This window comes from Macaca nemestrina, chromosome 12, assembly GCF_043159975.1.
Source record: "Macaca nemestrina isolate mMacNem1 chromosome 12, mMacNem.hap1, whole genome shotgun sequence".
In the NCBI taxonomy this organism is placed as follows: Eukaryota; Metazoa; Chordata; class Mammalia; order Primates; family Cercopithecidae; genus Macaca; species Macaca nemestrina.
Window position 1 is genome coordinate 21,820,040 of NC_092136.1, and position 16,479 is coordinate 21,836,518.

Here is a 16,479-nt window from a genome sequence, read left to right on the forward strand (position 1 = left end):
TCTATCACTCCCTGAGCACAGATGGATCCAGAAAGTATTCAGTGCTGACCTACAGGCCTGCAGCAAGTAGTCCAGTGTTTAAAGACAAAGGCTTTAGTGCCAAATAGACCCAGATTTGAGTACCAGTTCAACACGGGCAAGTGGCTTACCCTCTCTAAGCCCCAATTTCTGCAATCAAAAATAATAATAGTCATCATCACACCATCATATGGGATTGTTATGAGATACAGTGAAATGATACATATAAAAGTGTTTAGCACTGTACCTGAAAAGTATCCACTCAAATATTCACTATTATTATTTTGATCAATCATTTGGGGCTTCAGGGTACAAAAAGTGAAATACTTGCCTCACAGGAACGGAAGCCACAGTAAACACCAGACATGCATAGAGGTGGGGTAGCTGATGGGCAGGAGCAGGAAAGAGGTACAAATTGCAGCTTCTCCCAAGACATTTTTAAAAACTGCCTGAGCACAGAAATATTATTTCTTTTTTTTTTTTTTTTTTGAGACGGAGTCTCGCTCTGTCGCCCAGGCTGGAGTGCAGTGGCCGGATCTCAGCTCACTGCAAGCTCCGCCTCCCGGGTTCACGCCATTCTCCTGCCTCAGCCTCCCGAGTAGCTGGGACTACAGGCGCTGCCACCACGCCCGGCTAGTTTTTTGTATTTTTAGTAGAGACGGGGTTTCACCGTGTTAGCCAGGATGGTCTCGATCTCCTGACCTCGTGATCCGCCCGCCTCGGCCTCCCAAAGTGCTGGGATTACAGGCGTGAGCCACCGCGCCCGGCCAGAAATATTATTTCTTTCAATTGAAGAATGGCTAATTTGAAATTGCCACCCATTAAAACTCCTATATTTGCTTTCTCTCATATTTTGTATTTTCACAGCATTGTATCTGCTGGCTACATAATAAACTCAAAAGTATATAAAAATTAACTCAAAATGGATCAAAGAACTAGAACTAGAAAACTCCTACAGGAAAACAGGGGGAAAGCTTCCTGACACTGGATTTGGCAAGCATTTCTTGGATTTGACACCAAAAGCCCCAGCAACAAAAGAAAAAAACAGATAAACTGGACTACATCAAAATTAAAAACTTTTGTGAATAAAAAGGCATTATGCAGACTAAAGACAAAATAAAATGGCAACTCATGAAATGGGAGAAAATCTTTGCAAATCATGTATCTAATAAGGGGACAACATCCAGAATATATAGATCATTTCTACAACACAATGACAAGAAACCAAACAACATGATTTTATTAAACTTAGGCAAAGGACTGGAATAGACATTTCTTCAAAGGTGATATGCAAATGACCAAATAAGCTCATGAAAAAATGCTCAATATCACTAATCATCAGGGAAAAACAAATCAAAACCACAATGAGATACCACTTCATACCCGTTATGATGTCTATTACAAAAACCAAACAAAATAGAAAATAACAAGTGTTAGTGAAGATGTGGAGAAACTGGAACCCTGCACACTGCCAGTGGAAGTGTAAACTGGTGCAGCTGACATGGAAAATGGCAAAGTTCTTCAAAAAATTTAAAACAGAATTACCATATGACCCAGCAATTCCACTTCTGTATACATATACAAAAGAACTGAAAACAGAGTTTGCAAGAGATATTTGTAAACCCATGCTCATATTAGCATTATTTACAATACCCAATAGGTGGAAACAACCCAGATGCCCGCTGACAGGTAAATGGATAAGCAAAATGTGGTCTATATACAATAGCATTTTATTCGGCCTTGAAAAGGAAGAAAATTCTGACACATACTTCAACGTGTTGAACTTAAACCTTGAAGACATGCTAAGTGAAATAATCCAGTCACAAAAGATCAAATACTGTATGATTCCACCCATATGAGGTACTAAGCATAGTCAAATTTATAGAGATGGAAAATCAACCAGTGGTTGCCAGGGGCCGGAGGGAAGGGGAAATGGGGAGTTCATGTTTGATGGGTACAGAGTTTCAGTTTTGGAAGACGAAAAAAGTTCTGGAGACGGATGGTGGCAGTGGTTGCACAGTATGTGAATGGACTTAATGCCACTGAACTGCATGTTAAAAATGATGAAAATAGTAAATTTTATGTTTATTTTACCACAATTAAAAAAGAGAGAGATGCTGATAGTCTTGGTCTCTCAAAATAAAACCCTAAGAACTAAAAAATATGCTTCAGCTATTTATACTGTGTTTAGTTCTACTTTAAGTATCCCTACTTGGAAATTCTAGGGGATAATTTTTTAAAAATCGAGACAAGTGCATAAAGGAAAAAGAAACCATGTTTTTAATGGTGTGCTAATGTCACATTCAGTTACTGAGGAATATGATTTTTTTGTTGTTGTTGCCAAGACAGCAACAGTTGCTGTTGGAAACCACACAAAAACAGGGATACTTAAGTGAAACAAACTCCACTCACCTGCACAAAGATGCCCTCGCTCCTATACTCCTCATGGAGGCACTGAGAGAAGAAATCTACAAAAGTCTGGGAGGGGAGTGGGAGTGAGAAGAAAACACACACATTACATCAATCTGCCTGATTTGTAGCCATGGAAACAAAAATAATAAACTAATCATTTAATGCTATAATTTCTCATCTTTTTTTCATTTCAAATGCAGAAGAGAACTTAGAAAAACACCTCAAAACCTCAAGTGGTTTTTATCTGCCACTAAATGAAGTATTTATTATATTACCAAATATAATATCCAGATCAAATTTTGATTTAACTGGAAAAGATTCTTTTTATGCTTTTCTCCCCCCAGAAAGTTACTTTCCAAGAAAAAATATTTTTCTCTTATATAACAAAGGATGCGTTTCATCTCTCCACTTGTCACTCAAACAGAAACATGACATGAAGTCCATTCAACTCTGCTCCATGGGGATTTTGTTGTTGCTAAAAAGAACAGAACAAGCATCCTCTTGGTGCTTTGGGATGACAAGATCCAAGAAATACACAGGTGAATGTGACAGCCCATCTTCTTCTGATAATACAACCTTAAATCTATTTGTAAAATGTGGACTCAACCTCAGACTAGAAATGCAAAGAATCAAGTGACTTTTCAAGGGTTCTAATTAGTCATAGTTTTGTACCCATGGAGTAGAACAGGTAAGCTGAAGATCACGAATCCCTTCAGGAAACATGGCATTCATTTTAAACTTGCCTATAGTATATTCCCAGACACAGAAAGTAGATTGTAGGGGTTGGGAGGTGGTACCAAGCTTTTCAAAAGACAGTAGTGACTTTTTTCACATGAAAAAGAAGTCGGAGGTTTTGCTTTTTTCCTTCCCTGAAATGTTTCAAGTTCTTACTGTACATATTTTTGTTTATTTTTCCCTAAAAGTCTGCTTAATTTCAACATCTGAGTGATCATTTTCCCTTCAGAGATGTATTCGATGCCTCAACAATGTATCTAAAGATGACGCCATTGACCTGCAGGCAGTAGGAGACACATTCTAAATTACTTTCCTAGCAGTAATGTGAAGAGGTTAATGGTGATATTGTATGAAATTATGACATTGTCCAGAGAGTTCTGGAAAATTCTTGTCTCACCCCAAAGGTGACAAAGAATATCTATGAATTCTGGACAACATGGCAAAATACACTCTCACCCAGCCTATCTCGTGCCTACTATGTACATTTACACATTGACTGGATGCATTTCTTCTATGCTGTGTGAAGTGGATTCATTCATATAGCAAATCTCTAATCTCAGACTCATTAACATCATGTTCTAATTAACTAAGCTAACTGCCTAGGTCATCTCTCTATGGAAGGCACAAGTATCACTTTCAAAATCAGTAAAGTACTAGGGGGAGAAAAACAGCATCTGTGAATCTGATATCCTGGGGTCCCATCTGTAAGTTTACTGTAAGTATATAGTATGTCTCCAACTCGGGTTCTTTTGAAACTCAAGTAGGGTATTTTCCTTTTCTTCTCAGTCTATTGGAAAACTGCCAAGAATAGAACTTCAGGAAAGTTAAATCTACATTAATTTCTCAGATCAAAAATTACTCCTTATTACTATATTGACATGATTTAAGAAAATACTGTTTACCTTGGTTGCAGAATAGATGGTCAACAGTGGGACAGGGAACATGCCACTGCCAGATGAGATGTTCAGAATAGCCCCTTTGGATCTAAAAAGGAAAATGTACCATGTAAAAGGAGTGAAACCACAGTATGCAGTTGTTTGTGAATTACAGATTGAGATATATAATTATTTGAAACAGAATAACGTAGCTGTTTTTCTAACACACATCTCTCCCTGCCTTTCATCAGTACGTGCTATGCTCGGTCAGTAAATGAGACATAATTCAATCAACTAAAAATAGCTCTTCTTCACGATTAGCTCATTTCCCAGTCTTAGTAATCCAGGGCATGACCAGATCAGATCTCCAGTCTCCTCGAGTTGATCTCTACCCTCTGAGGTCTTCTCTAGCCACAGTGCCAAGAATTTTTACTTACAGATCTCTTATACTCCCTGCATGCACCTTTCTTTTAGCATATCATCATGTACTACTTTACTGTAGGATTTAATCATTCTATGTATATAAACATTCTCTCCTCGTCCCAACAAAACCATAAGCTTCTGTATATAATAGCCTACTTTCCCTCAAAATATTCCACACGGTACTGAGCACATAACTAACAGGTACTTAATAAAACTTTCTGGCAATGAGTGAATGGCTATATCCTTTCCCTGGGTTGTAGATTCCACTTCTACTTTCGACTTCTACTTTTCCTGGGTTGTAGAGACTTGGGCACCAACAAAGAGTTGACTGGAAAATTATGTTACTCTCTAGTTCATCAAACTGTGTCTTTTGCCAAAAGGCAAAGCTCAATTGTTATTGTAACTTTTAGAGACTACTGAAAGTTAAAAAATCAAAGTTACCAGGAATTTCTAATTCTACAAAAAAGTGAAAATTAGCTTGAGAAAAGCAATGCTATAAAGATACCAGTTGTTGAAAAGTATGTTTAGGTTAGGTAAAGTGTGGAATTATGGTTTAGGAATGTCACAACTACCAACTCTTCCTCTCAAATCCGTTCTTCTCAGAGGATTCCCCTTTGTCAGCCACTGCAACCTGATCCCATCCACCTCCTGTCTCCCATATTAGGTTCCTTTTCTTAACCCACTTTCTCATTGTTCTTTGTCTGAATTTACTTCCAACACCTTTTTAGCTCAAAAAAGGGACTATAAAGACCCCCTTTATGCAAAATAATAAAGAATACATGATTAAATGGCATCTAAGTTATTTCAGACATAAATCTTAAAGGAAATAATCCCCAAAAGTCACCCGCTTCATCTGCCAGCCGCTAGGCGAGATGCCACTTCAACCATCAAAGGGAAGTAGGAGTACTCGGCTTAGTGTGTATCACCGGAAAAATTGTTGTTGTTGTTTAACAGAAGTCCTTATTAGTATTATGTGCCTTCCTAAACTGTGAAATCCATTAAGATTTTGATGATAAAAATTAAATTTCAAATTTAAAAATATTAGTAGGGTTTTGAATAAAGTTGGAAATAAGTAGCCAATGGTTTAATTATATCATTCTGGTATTTTTTGTTTGTGTTTTCCTCAGAAACAGAAAAGTCTTTTCTTTTTAAATTTTAAGGTAATAGTTTGTATCAGGAGTTAGAACTCAACAATTCTAACATAAAAACTGGTAAATTAGCAATGAATATCTAGTCCTTTCATTTTATCTATATTTGTGAGAAATTCCTTTGATGAAAACAGAAAGACCACTTTTGTTACAGGAGATTTTTAATTTAGTATTAATTTGTAATATTTAAAATATCTTTATCTTTTTTGGGGTATTGATAATGTTCAAAAATTAGACTGTGGTGATGGTTGCACAGCTCTGTGAATACCCTAAAAACCATTAAAGTATAAAAACCATGTATACTTTAATGGGTAGATTGTTCGGTATGTGAAATTTATCTCAACAAATCTGTGAAAAGAGCAAGAAAAATATTTATGACATATTGGAACGTATCACTTTTAAGCTGGGAGCAGATCCCAATCAAGTGAAAACGATCATATCGCATGTAACACAATAGGCTTTCTAAGAAGTAACCCTCAATCTTGACAAGTCAATCCCCCTCCTGTATCCTAAGCATCCTTGTAGGTATGGGTAGTATTTTATTTTCACCTTTTCTCATATAACTGGGAACAGCTATGTCCAAACTCGTTCACAGCAAGTGAAGACACAACCAGTCTGAAGTAGATGCAGAAAAATGAGGCTTTCCAGTGAAGCTGCAACCTATCAGTGCTTGGCCTATCAGCTGGATTAAATGCTCCATTATGCTCAAGTTAGCTGGGGTGGTTTTATGTGCCCTTGAACAGAAACCTTACATTTTAAATTCCATTTCTCACTAACAAAATGCAATTTAAAAATCTGTAAAAGGTAAAATGTAACATTATCAAGTGCACTTCAAAAATTAAATCTTGACCTGATCAAAACAGACCCTTAAAACTTCACTCACCAAAGCAGTGATCTAAATACAGGAAAAGTCATTTAAAGCTAATAAAAGTTTCTTTCCCATATTAAAATACAATACAGATCAATTATCCGATGTCACATTCATGCAGTCATGCTCCCTTACTTGTTTGCTCCTTGAGGCAACTAAGATTTTGTTTCTCAAATATTCTAATCCTACTGAAAACTTCTAGCAGGTGGAGTTGCTTTGAATTAGTGAAAAGTCAGAGTTTGAGGGTACTTCATACAAAATACACTATTTGCATGCTAAAACATATGAAAACAAATCTAAGACTAACAAAGGTTAAAGCAAGAATGCACTCGACCTAAGTAAATAAAAGAGTAGCATTTATAATGGTACCAAAGTGACAGTAGAGAAAATAGCCCTTCTACAAATCTCTGTCCTGCCATTAAGCTCACATATTTGTCTAGCAAAAACCTTCCTCCCACACCCCCACACACAACAGTGTAAAATTCTCTCGCTCTTTCTTTCCAAGGGCAATAATATTCAACTTAGTTCTGTCTGAATCATAGATAATATACTGGTATAGCCTGCCTTAATCTTTGTACTGTATACAGTATCTGTTCTCTATGTAGAAATGGGGCTGAGCATTTGGGACTGCAAGGCACAAAAGACTCGCCCTTAAAATCAACCACATTGTCTAGCTCTAATCCTCCATCTAAGCAGAATTAGTGACGTCAAACCAGTTTCCATGGCACAGCAGACTCATGACAACTCTGTTATATCAAGCAGAAGGACAAAATGGGCTGTGCTTAATTGCACACAGAAACAAACATGAAACCAAACCCTGGTTAATCTCTCATTTTCTGGGGACTTGGGAACAATTCTAAGATTGGAAGGTACATCAAGAATTTTTGCTGAAGTTCTATAATGAAGACTCATGTTGCTCATACTTCAGTGCATTTTCTAGTTCGTTATGACAAATATCCAAATAAACAAGTCAAGCAATGTTTTCCGTGATGCAACATTCTTAATTCATCATACTGCTTACTTGCTAGCAGCCACACAATGGTGTTATCGGTGGTACAAATTACTGAGGATCTACCAGAACTAAAATGTTGTGAAAAAACCCAAAGCAGAAAACACCAACTGCTGACAGGAAAGTACCTTTTCCTATAAACATATTCTCTTTAATTACGAGTCCTCCCGCAAGCCAGACATTAAACTCGCCCAGCTCTAAAACTCAGTACCTCGCACTTACAGCTTCTTATAGATATGCTCTCTCATGGAATTCCCTCAGACCTGTGAAATTCCCAATAAGACTCCCTTAATTGTCACCTGGATTTTAAAAAAATTGCTAAGCCTTTATTTTATAAGTGCCTTAATATTCTATCAGACTGTTGTGGTATCCTTGTCCGCACCTCTGTAAAAATACTACTGTCATAGAGGACATAATAGGTCTCCTTTGAAGTAAGTCACTGTTTTCTACCCTCCTCAGAAACTTCATCACTGTCCCACAGTGCAGGTGGGAAGAGAGATGTGCTGCTGTGAGGAACCGAAACTGCAGGGTCAGTCCTAGTGGAGACTGCTAACTGCATACAGAATTTGATGGTAGGCAAGGAAGAATGTACCAAAAAAAAAAAAAAAAAAAAAAAATCCATCCCAATTCTTCACATTTCCACTTCATATCAAGTAGTACAAAAGCAGGCTCTTGAAGGGGAGGGTTGTCATTATATATATTTTTTAAAGCTTAAACATAATACTGAAATTGGCACAGACAGTTCTCTAACAGACTCTCAAGAAGACTGAGAAACCTATAAAAATAGAGATCTATGTCAAAAAGAATCTTGGAACACAGGGGTCAGGTGTATAATTAGAACCAGCAATCCAAATACTTACATTGTACAAATATTGCTTTGTGGAAGAAAGTTTGCAAACATTTAGCACATGAAAGAGAATTACCTGCCTTAAAACACCATAACATGTCATAATTCCACCTTAAGCAATACAGTTATGAAAGGGGCTATTTTTAGCTGTCCCACGGTTGTTATGGCAACCACCTCCTGGCTCCAGCTGTACACAATGTTTATAATTCCAGGGAAGTGAAAAGAGCAACTTTCCTCTATAATGTAATTATGTACTTTCTACATCTATCGTAACAATACCTTAGTTTGATTATAGATACTTGTTTAGTGATAGTCAATTGGCCCTAGGCTATAGTTCTAGAGGGTTTGGAAAATCTCATACATCAGAGGTGGAACCAGTGGAAGGAAAACAATAACAAAGGATCATGATAAAGGACTCTGCTGTTACTCAATGGAGATACTAATGCTATGGAAACCAGCCATAGGAAATAAGCCATTTGGGGATGGTGTAAAGAGCAGGCTATAATGAAACCATTTATAATGTGTAAGGTAAGAATGCTTTCAAGATGATGTGCTAACTTGGAGTTTTTCTCTCCTCTCTGGGCACACAGCTAACATTTCTGGCCTTCTGTGCAATAGTTGTAGCCTATGACTGAGTTCTGCACAATGAAATGTGGGTAGAAGTGAAACTTCCCTTAAAACCATCTTTACTCTCTTTTCTTTCATCTGTCAGCTGGATGCAGAGAACTCCAAGATCCCAGAAAATTATGATGCCCCTAGATGGAAAGAGCCGCAGATCCCTGAATGACAGGTAGAGAGCGGAGGGAAAAGTAAACCTTTATGTGTTAAGCCACTGAGATTTGGGAGTGGTGTGTTTCAGCAGGTAGCTTACCTTGACTGACATATCTAGTAACTAAGTTCTTTAATTCAAGTAGACATAGACATTCCTTTTCCTAACCAAAAGTATTGATTCATAAAATCCACATATATTTCTCACTAGTTCTTAACAAGTATCAAAATGGTAATGTGCTGTCAGGTTCAGTCATAGCTTCTGATAACTTTCCACCATTTCTTAACCTCAATTTAAAATCAACTTGATCGTTGCTTTTTTTTTTTTTTTTTTTTTTCGAGACAGGGTCTTGCTCTGTTGCCCAGGCTGGATGCAGTGGTGCTATCTTGGCTGACTGCAACCAATGCCTCCTGGGGTTCAAGTGATTCTCGTGCCTGAGCCACCCGAGTAGCCGGGATTACAGCTGTGTGCCACCACACCCAGCTAATGTTTTTGTACTTTTAGTAGAGATGGGGTCTTGCCATGTTGGCCAGGCTGGTCTTGAATTCCTGGCCTCAAGTGATTCACCCGCCTCAGCCTCCCAAAGTGCTAGGATTATAGGCATGAACCACTGCACCAGCCTCAACTTGATTTCTTAAAAGGCAAGGATCCAACATATCCACGATACACTTGACTCAATGAATGCCTATTGAATAGATGGACTCTCTTTTTTTGCATTGCTTTTATGTAATGCTCCAGCTGTGATCATGGCTGTCAGGTCTACAGAGATAGCAGTGAAGTTCCCAGCTCCTTGGTTTTGTATTATTTACTAACTGTATAGCTTCATAGCACTCCATCTCTTTGGGCCTCTATTTTTTCATCTGTCAAATGAGGGAGGTTACTGTCAATTAATTTAATGCACTGGATTTCTATGACTCTTTGACTCTAAGACTTTATGCTGTAAAATGATTTTGTAACCATTATCTCTTTTGATATGGTTTTCTTCAATACAATTAAAAATTCCTTTCACAATACCTCTGTGGTTTATGTGTTTCTTTTTTAATGGACAGATTTACTATTCTGAATTAATGCCATGTTACCTGTAGATGTCAAAACTAGGATTAAGGTGAGGCCCAAATTTAATCTCTCCTGAGTTCTACTTTGCCCCAACTCTACTATCTTCTAGGGTTCTGGGCTGGTCTAACCACTGCCATTTATGTAGCTGACCATCGGGAATCCACTCCCACTGGCACCTAACAATAGGCAGTCTGAAGATTTTAAAGGGAAGTGTTACTAAAATAAAACAATTAAAATACACAAAATTGTGTATAAGGACCTTTGCTGAGAAACCGTTTTTTAACCAGTCCCTGTAGATGTTCAACAAATGGATTCCTAACCTCAGTTTCCTCATCTGTACAATGGTGGGAGGCTATCAAAGTTAAATGAGTTAACACTGACTAAGTTCCTGGCACTTACTATATACTCAATAAACATAAGCTGTAATGCCTGCCTGGAGTGGGTCATAGAAGTTTCCTAACAGAAGTATGGTACTTGGGTCTTCTCTTTTCAAAGCTGTGATTCCTCTGGGCCTCTTCCAGACTCATAGTTATTTTGCAGAAAAAAAGATGACTATGATGCCCTAAATTCAGCAAACGATCGAGCTAGCTCAGGATGCAAGCCCGAATCTTTTTAGCAGCTTTTCTTTGAAGGCCTAGACATCACTCAGGTTTTTCCAAGGAAGAAAGAGCTTAATTACAATTTTACACTTCATGCTATTTCAAATAACAGAACTCTACAACATATTTCTCAATCAAAATGAAGACATTCAGCACGTACTAGCAGAACCAATTCAAACTGGAACAAAGATGGGGCAAGTGGACATTGCCTTTTCCTCCAAGGGTTGGTTTGACATCTTATAATCACTTTATATAACATGCTTAAGTTCCTCATACAGCCATTCGGCCAGTTAAAAGTGAAAAACCAGAGGAAGAGGTCTTGCTTAATCCAACTCTACTGATTTTGGCTTTGAGAGAATACAGCTTTAAGAAGGTATTCCCGGGAATATCCCAGGAACTCTATCCACCCCCTCAGAATAGCAGGCAATTGAGTTAGTGATGGTGACTCAGGCAGGCTTTTTCATCCTGATCTAAAGGAACCACTACAACCCTAGAGAGAGAAATAAAAAGGGAATCGAGTGGAAAAGGCCTCCACCACCAATGACTCATGCTTTACTGTGACTCGCCTGGCACATCACTCTGTGGCTAAGACATGGAGGCTTGGTTCGTTAGTCATTTCAGTGATTTTTTCAAAGCAAGGATTCTCCCTCTAAATAATCATGAGCTCTGCTTCCACAGTGTTTGTGTGTGAGCTTGTGACTCACCTTTCCACCATGCCAGGCAGTACCAATTGTGTCATCTGCAAGAGAGAAAGCAAAACATTCATGATGGCCGAGGATGCAGGCAACAGGAAAAGAGTGAAGAAAACTCACCCACACTAAAAAGAAGAGAATCACGAAACCATTCACCCCTTCTACAGATAGCAGGTTATTTTCTATACTCTAGAATGTGACCGTGTCAAGAGGGCATAAAAAGGAACCAGCTGAAATTACTGGAGAGAACACAGGGAATACTTCCAATGAACTTGACTAAAATTAGTCTTGCCTGAAATGTAATACTGGCACAGAGTTCTTCAAACAATGAAGGATTTACAGTGAAAATCTACATTTCCCAAAATGCATTCTCAGAAAAGAATATATGTTATCAGAAGAAATATCCTGCCTACCATGATGACTTAAGCTTTCTAATCTCAAGAGCTCACATAAACTTTTCCAGCCAAAAAGTCTTTAAAAGAATGCCATAAAGTGATATGTTGGCAAAGAGTAAGTGTATCTTCATATTCATTTCTCTTGTTGTTCTAGTTAGCTGTAAGTAAAACTCATCCTTAAAGAGAGTTAAGATGTGATCTCTAATAACCAACAATGAAAAGGTGACATCTCCATTTTTTAAGGACTTCATAATTGTTGACTAAATACATATAATGAGAGGGGCTATTTCTAAACTCTGTTTTGATACATTATTAACCAAGAAAAGTTCAGAAGTCCAATGGTTTAGTCAAAATCACCTCATAGTTAAATACTGAGGTTGTAACATAAATTCCCGACTCCCAGATATCATCAATTCTCTAATAAACAGATGCTGTTTTATAAGGTTTCAATGCATGCTACGCCTAGAAATTCTGTTGTTTCTATCTTGAATAATACTTCGTATTAATTAAAGTAGATAGCATTCTGATGAGAAGGGAATTTTGTTTTCCTAGAAATATTTTGAGAAAGAAAATGCCATCCAGATTTGACAAGGTAAATTCTGCTATGTGGACATCCAATCCAGATGTATTATGAACAGCTTTGTATGGTAGTACAGACAGATGTACATCAGGCATATTAACAGTGGTGGAGTATTTTATTGTAAAGGATAGATTATACAAAACCCTAACAGTATTTGAAAACATTTTTTTTTAAATTTAGCACATTTCATCAGGGACCATAACGCTTAGCTAAAATATTATAAAGAGTTCCCCCAGCATTTTGTGAAGGGAAGCTATAATTCAGTTCTCCAAAGTCCTGAGATCACCAGAAACAGAATGAGGAAGGAGACTGGTAATAAAAATGTCTTTACCCAGGTGTGGGGGTGATCTAAGGTATTAAGGAAATGAGATCTGTTAACTACAAAGCAGCTAAGTGGAGTCCAGAAAGGGTAGCCACTGCCTGTTTGGCTCTCTTAAACAGGCTTTCTTCTATTTCTAGTTGGAATAGTGGGGGCAGGGAGATGGGGGAATATCAGGAGCTATTTTTTCCCTTATACCATATGCATGTCATGTATATATTAAATGTCTGCTTTCTGAATGCCTAAAGTTACCTAGAAAATCATGAGACAAAACAAAACCCCGTAACATAAAACCATACTTACAAAATTATACCAATGGCATGCTAAACATTAAATGTTTCCTTCGTCAAGAGGTCTTTTATGTAGGGACATGTTCAAAATATATTCTTTATGTATATGAATTAAAACTCAAGAAGTTTTAATAACTTGACATAAACACTGATTTCAACGCCTGGCTATTAAAGGCCAGAAATATTTGTTGAACGCCCAATGACTAGATGATTCATCAGCAAAGACACAAGTTCTCCCCTGCAAAAGTTAATTTCTTTCTCATAGCTCATGAGCTCCTCCTTTTACATTCTGACCCTAAATTCTCTCTCCTTGTCATAAAATGTAACATCTTTTTAAAATCTGTCAAATAATAACAATGAAAAGCCTGAGAAAAGTTAACCTGAACTCTGCATGCTTTTATCAAATTGATCAATGCCTTCATCTATATTGAAATTATCTTTCCTTCTAATCAGATTATGTCACAATAAATTCAATTTCAAGCCTTCTTTATTTGAGTATATATATACAAATCATTAATAGTCTATGCATTAGTTAAGAGGCTTCATTATGTTCAGATCAAATTAAATTTTCTTTAACACCAAATTTTTGTAGGATTTTTAGCTAAGCTATCAGCAGAGTTATCTGTATGCATCAGTTGGTATCTTGATATTTGGTTATTTATGCAAATATACCAGGCATTTCTGTGAAATCTCACTATCTATCTGAACTCCATTTCACAGCTCACAAGCTGTTTCTGGAGTTAACTCAATGCTAATTTTAGGCCATCTGTAGGTGATAATTGCTGTACCAGAAAAATTTTTGTTCCTCTTAACATACTTCTAAAAAAAGGTTACCGTAACTTGCAAGTTCAGTGGTTAAGAATATTAGACAAGTAATAGTAAACATGATTTCCAGACCCATTTTCTTCCCTGTGGAACTGTTTCCAAAAGTGTACAGCAAACAAATTTTAATTTAATTCTTTCCTAAGAAGTAGACAAAAGTTTCTACAATAGTGCTTCTACAACAATGAGAGTGTGAAATCCTTGTCCTTGCAGGAAAAGTGTTTACTATTTATATACATATATATTTTCAGTGACAGTAACATTAATCCTCACTACAAGAAAATCCTAGATGCCTAGAATCTAAAGGGTATAGTTTAATATATATGTTATATCACACTTAAGGTATTGTTATCACTTTATATGCAAGCAAGTCAAAAAGTATACAAATATATGAGGAAAAATGAATGTCTTGATGACAGTTAAATTTAGAATTTGATTCAAAGTCAAGAGTAAAATATTTACTAGTATTTACTGGTACAGCAATGTATATTCTGGCTGGGAAGTAAATAAGAGGCTTAGTTCATACAAAATCAAAATCAATACTATTAGATTAAGATTATTTAGATAATTAGATTATTCAGCAACAAGGCATTGGCTGGCCTAGAAAATCCTTGAAAATATTATATTAAAATGTAACCATCTGTGGTTATGACTAAAAGTGACTTATTTTCTTCTTAGTGTTTGTATATATTTCTCATACTTTTGTCAACAATCTTGCATTGTTTTTACAATTAGAAAAGCCCCCACAATCTTATTTCTAAAAAAAACCTAATTTGAATAAAACTTTTTCTCTTTTACTCCTGTAATATCAGTAATAAACAGTTTGTAGAAGGAACTTTATTTTATACCCAGGAGCCAATGTAGATTTTCCCACTCATTAATTTAGTATGAAAAATGATCCAATTTAAGCAAATTATTCTTGTGTCACATAACCTTTGGCATTTGGTCATTTTTAAGAGAGAACAGTATGAGAAAATATGATTGCATAATGTTCAAAAAGACAATCAAAAGCTCAAATTAAAAGATTACATTAAAATTCAAGATGCTTTAATCACCTGTATTATCATAATATATATGTAGAGAATAAAGTATAACAACTCACCCTGGAATCCAGGTAAAGCCCCAGGAATCCAGGCTATTCATACCCGGAATTAGGATACCACAAATAGCCACTTTGTCCACCTCTGCCCTCCCTCTACCCCAAAGAAACCTGCTTACCATGAATAGGATCTGAATTCAAGTAACTAAAAACGTACCCACACAATTTGGAAGAAAACCATCTCTTAGATGCAAATACCTTAAACAAGTTTTCAACTGTAATCATTAACAGTAATTTTTCAAAATCACAGTATACCAGTGAAAATAATTACAGAAAGTGACAACAATGTTACACAATGCCTGTTTTGGAGAAATTAGATGGTAACTCCATTGAAAATCATGCTACAAAGACACAGCACACATTTCCTTTGGCAAACTGTATAATTTGAGCACCTTGGTAAAAAAGAACACAACTTAATTAGAAATTCTTAGACTCTCACCTGTATAGCTAACAGAATATTTACTGCACAGGGGGTGGAAAGCTTAATTAGATAAAGTTTCTAAAAGTGCTTTGAGATCTCCAAGTATTATTTGGTTTTCCTTTATATTAATGTTAAGTTTTTGTGAAAGTTAAGAGCCCCCCTTGCCATTTTCCCAGCCCCATATTACTTAACCTTAAATTCAACACTATATCATTCAAAACAAAAATTTTCCTTTTGTAATAAATATGGTTTGATCTACATTAATTTATCAAAAGAGAAAGAACTTTTCAGAACAAAGAGCTCCATGCCAATTAATAATGATTCCAAAGCCGTAATTTATAAACTCTAAACAAAATTTTTTAAAAAATGGATATATGGCCGGGCGCGGTGGTTCTCGCTTGTAATCCCAGCACTTTGGGAGGCTGAGGCGGGCGGATCACGAGGTTAGGAGATCGAGACCATCCTGGCTAACATGGTGAAACCCCGTCTCTACTAAAAAATACAAAAAATTAGCCGGGTGTGGAGGCGGGCGCCTGTAGTCCCAGCTACTCGGGAGGCTGAGGCAGGAGAATGGCGTAAACCCGGGAGGCGGAGCTTGCGTGAACCGAGATCGCGCCACAGCACTCCAGCCTGGGCAATAGAGTGAGACGCCGTCTCAAAAAAAAAAAAAAAAAAAAAAAAAAAAAATGCGTATACCATCATACACAGTTAGTTTCTGAGTTTCACAAACTATAGTATGCTAAGAGCTTCCAATACCTAAATTTTTCCAAAATAAGCTAACTTCTCACAAGTGACAGGTTTGGGGAGGAGAAAATAATTTCTAAAGTTCTCAGAGATTTTTCATTTTCATTCGCATATAAGGCGTTTATCCTATAACCTAGTTTCATCTGGGACTGAAAAGAACATCAGTACCAATCTATACCTACTCCCTCATTTTTGAAAGAAGAAAACAATGCAGAGTGGTTATTGTGCCTTTTGGCAAAACCATCATTTTGTAGTTATGCCTGAAGCAGCCTGTTACTATGACACTCTAAGGACTAAATGTATCCAATAATTTGGAATTTTTTAGGAACATAATGATAACTAATTTCAAAATGAATTA

At 36.8% G+C, this 16,479-nt stretch overlaps 1 protein-coding gene across 2 annotated transcripts in view; it reads right to left on the reverse strand.

Annotated features, from left to right (window-relative positions):
* The window catches only part of LOC105471607 (hydroxysteroid 17-beta dehydrogenase 12), a 168,668-nt gene that overhangs the window by 12,921 nt on the left and 139,268 nt on the right, over window positions 1-16,479 (reverse strand). For both annotated transcript variants that reach the window (XM_011724155.3, XM_011724156.2), the window contains exons 7-9: window positions 11,464-11,498; window positions 4,068-4,149; window positions 2,431-2,496 (exon numbers count right to left, since the gene is read on the reverse strand). In XM_011724155.3, coding sequence (XP_011722457.2) covers window positions 2,431-2,496; window positions 4,068-4,149; window positions 11,464-11,498 — 183 coding nt within the window. The remainder of the gene's footprint in view (window positions 1-2,430; window positions 2,497-4,067; window positions 4,150-11,463; window positions 11,499-16,479) is intronic.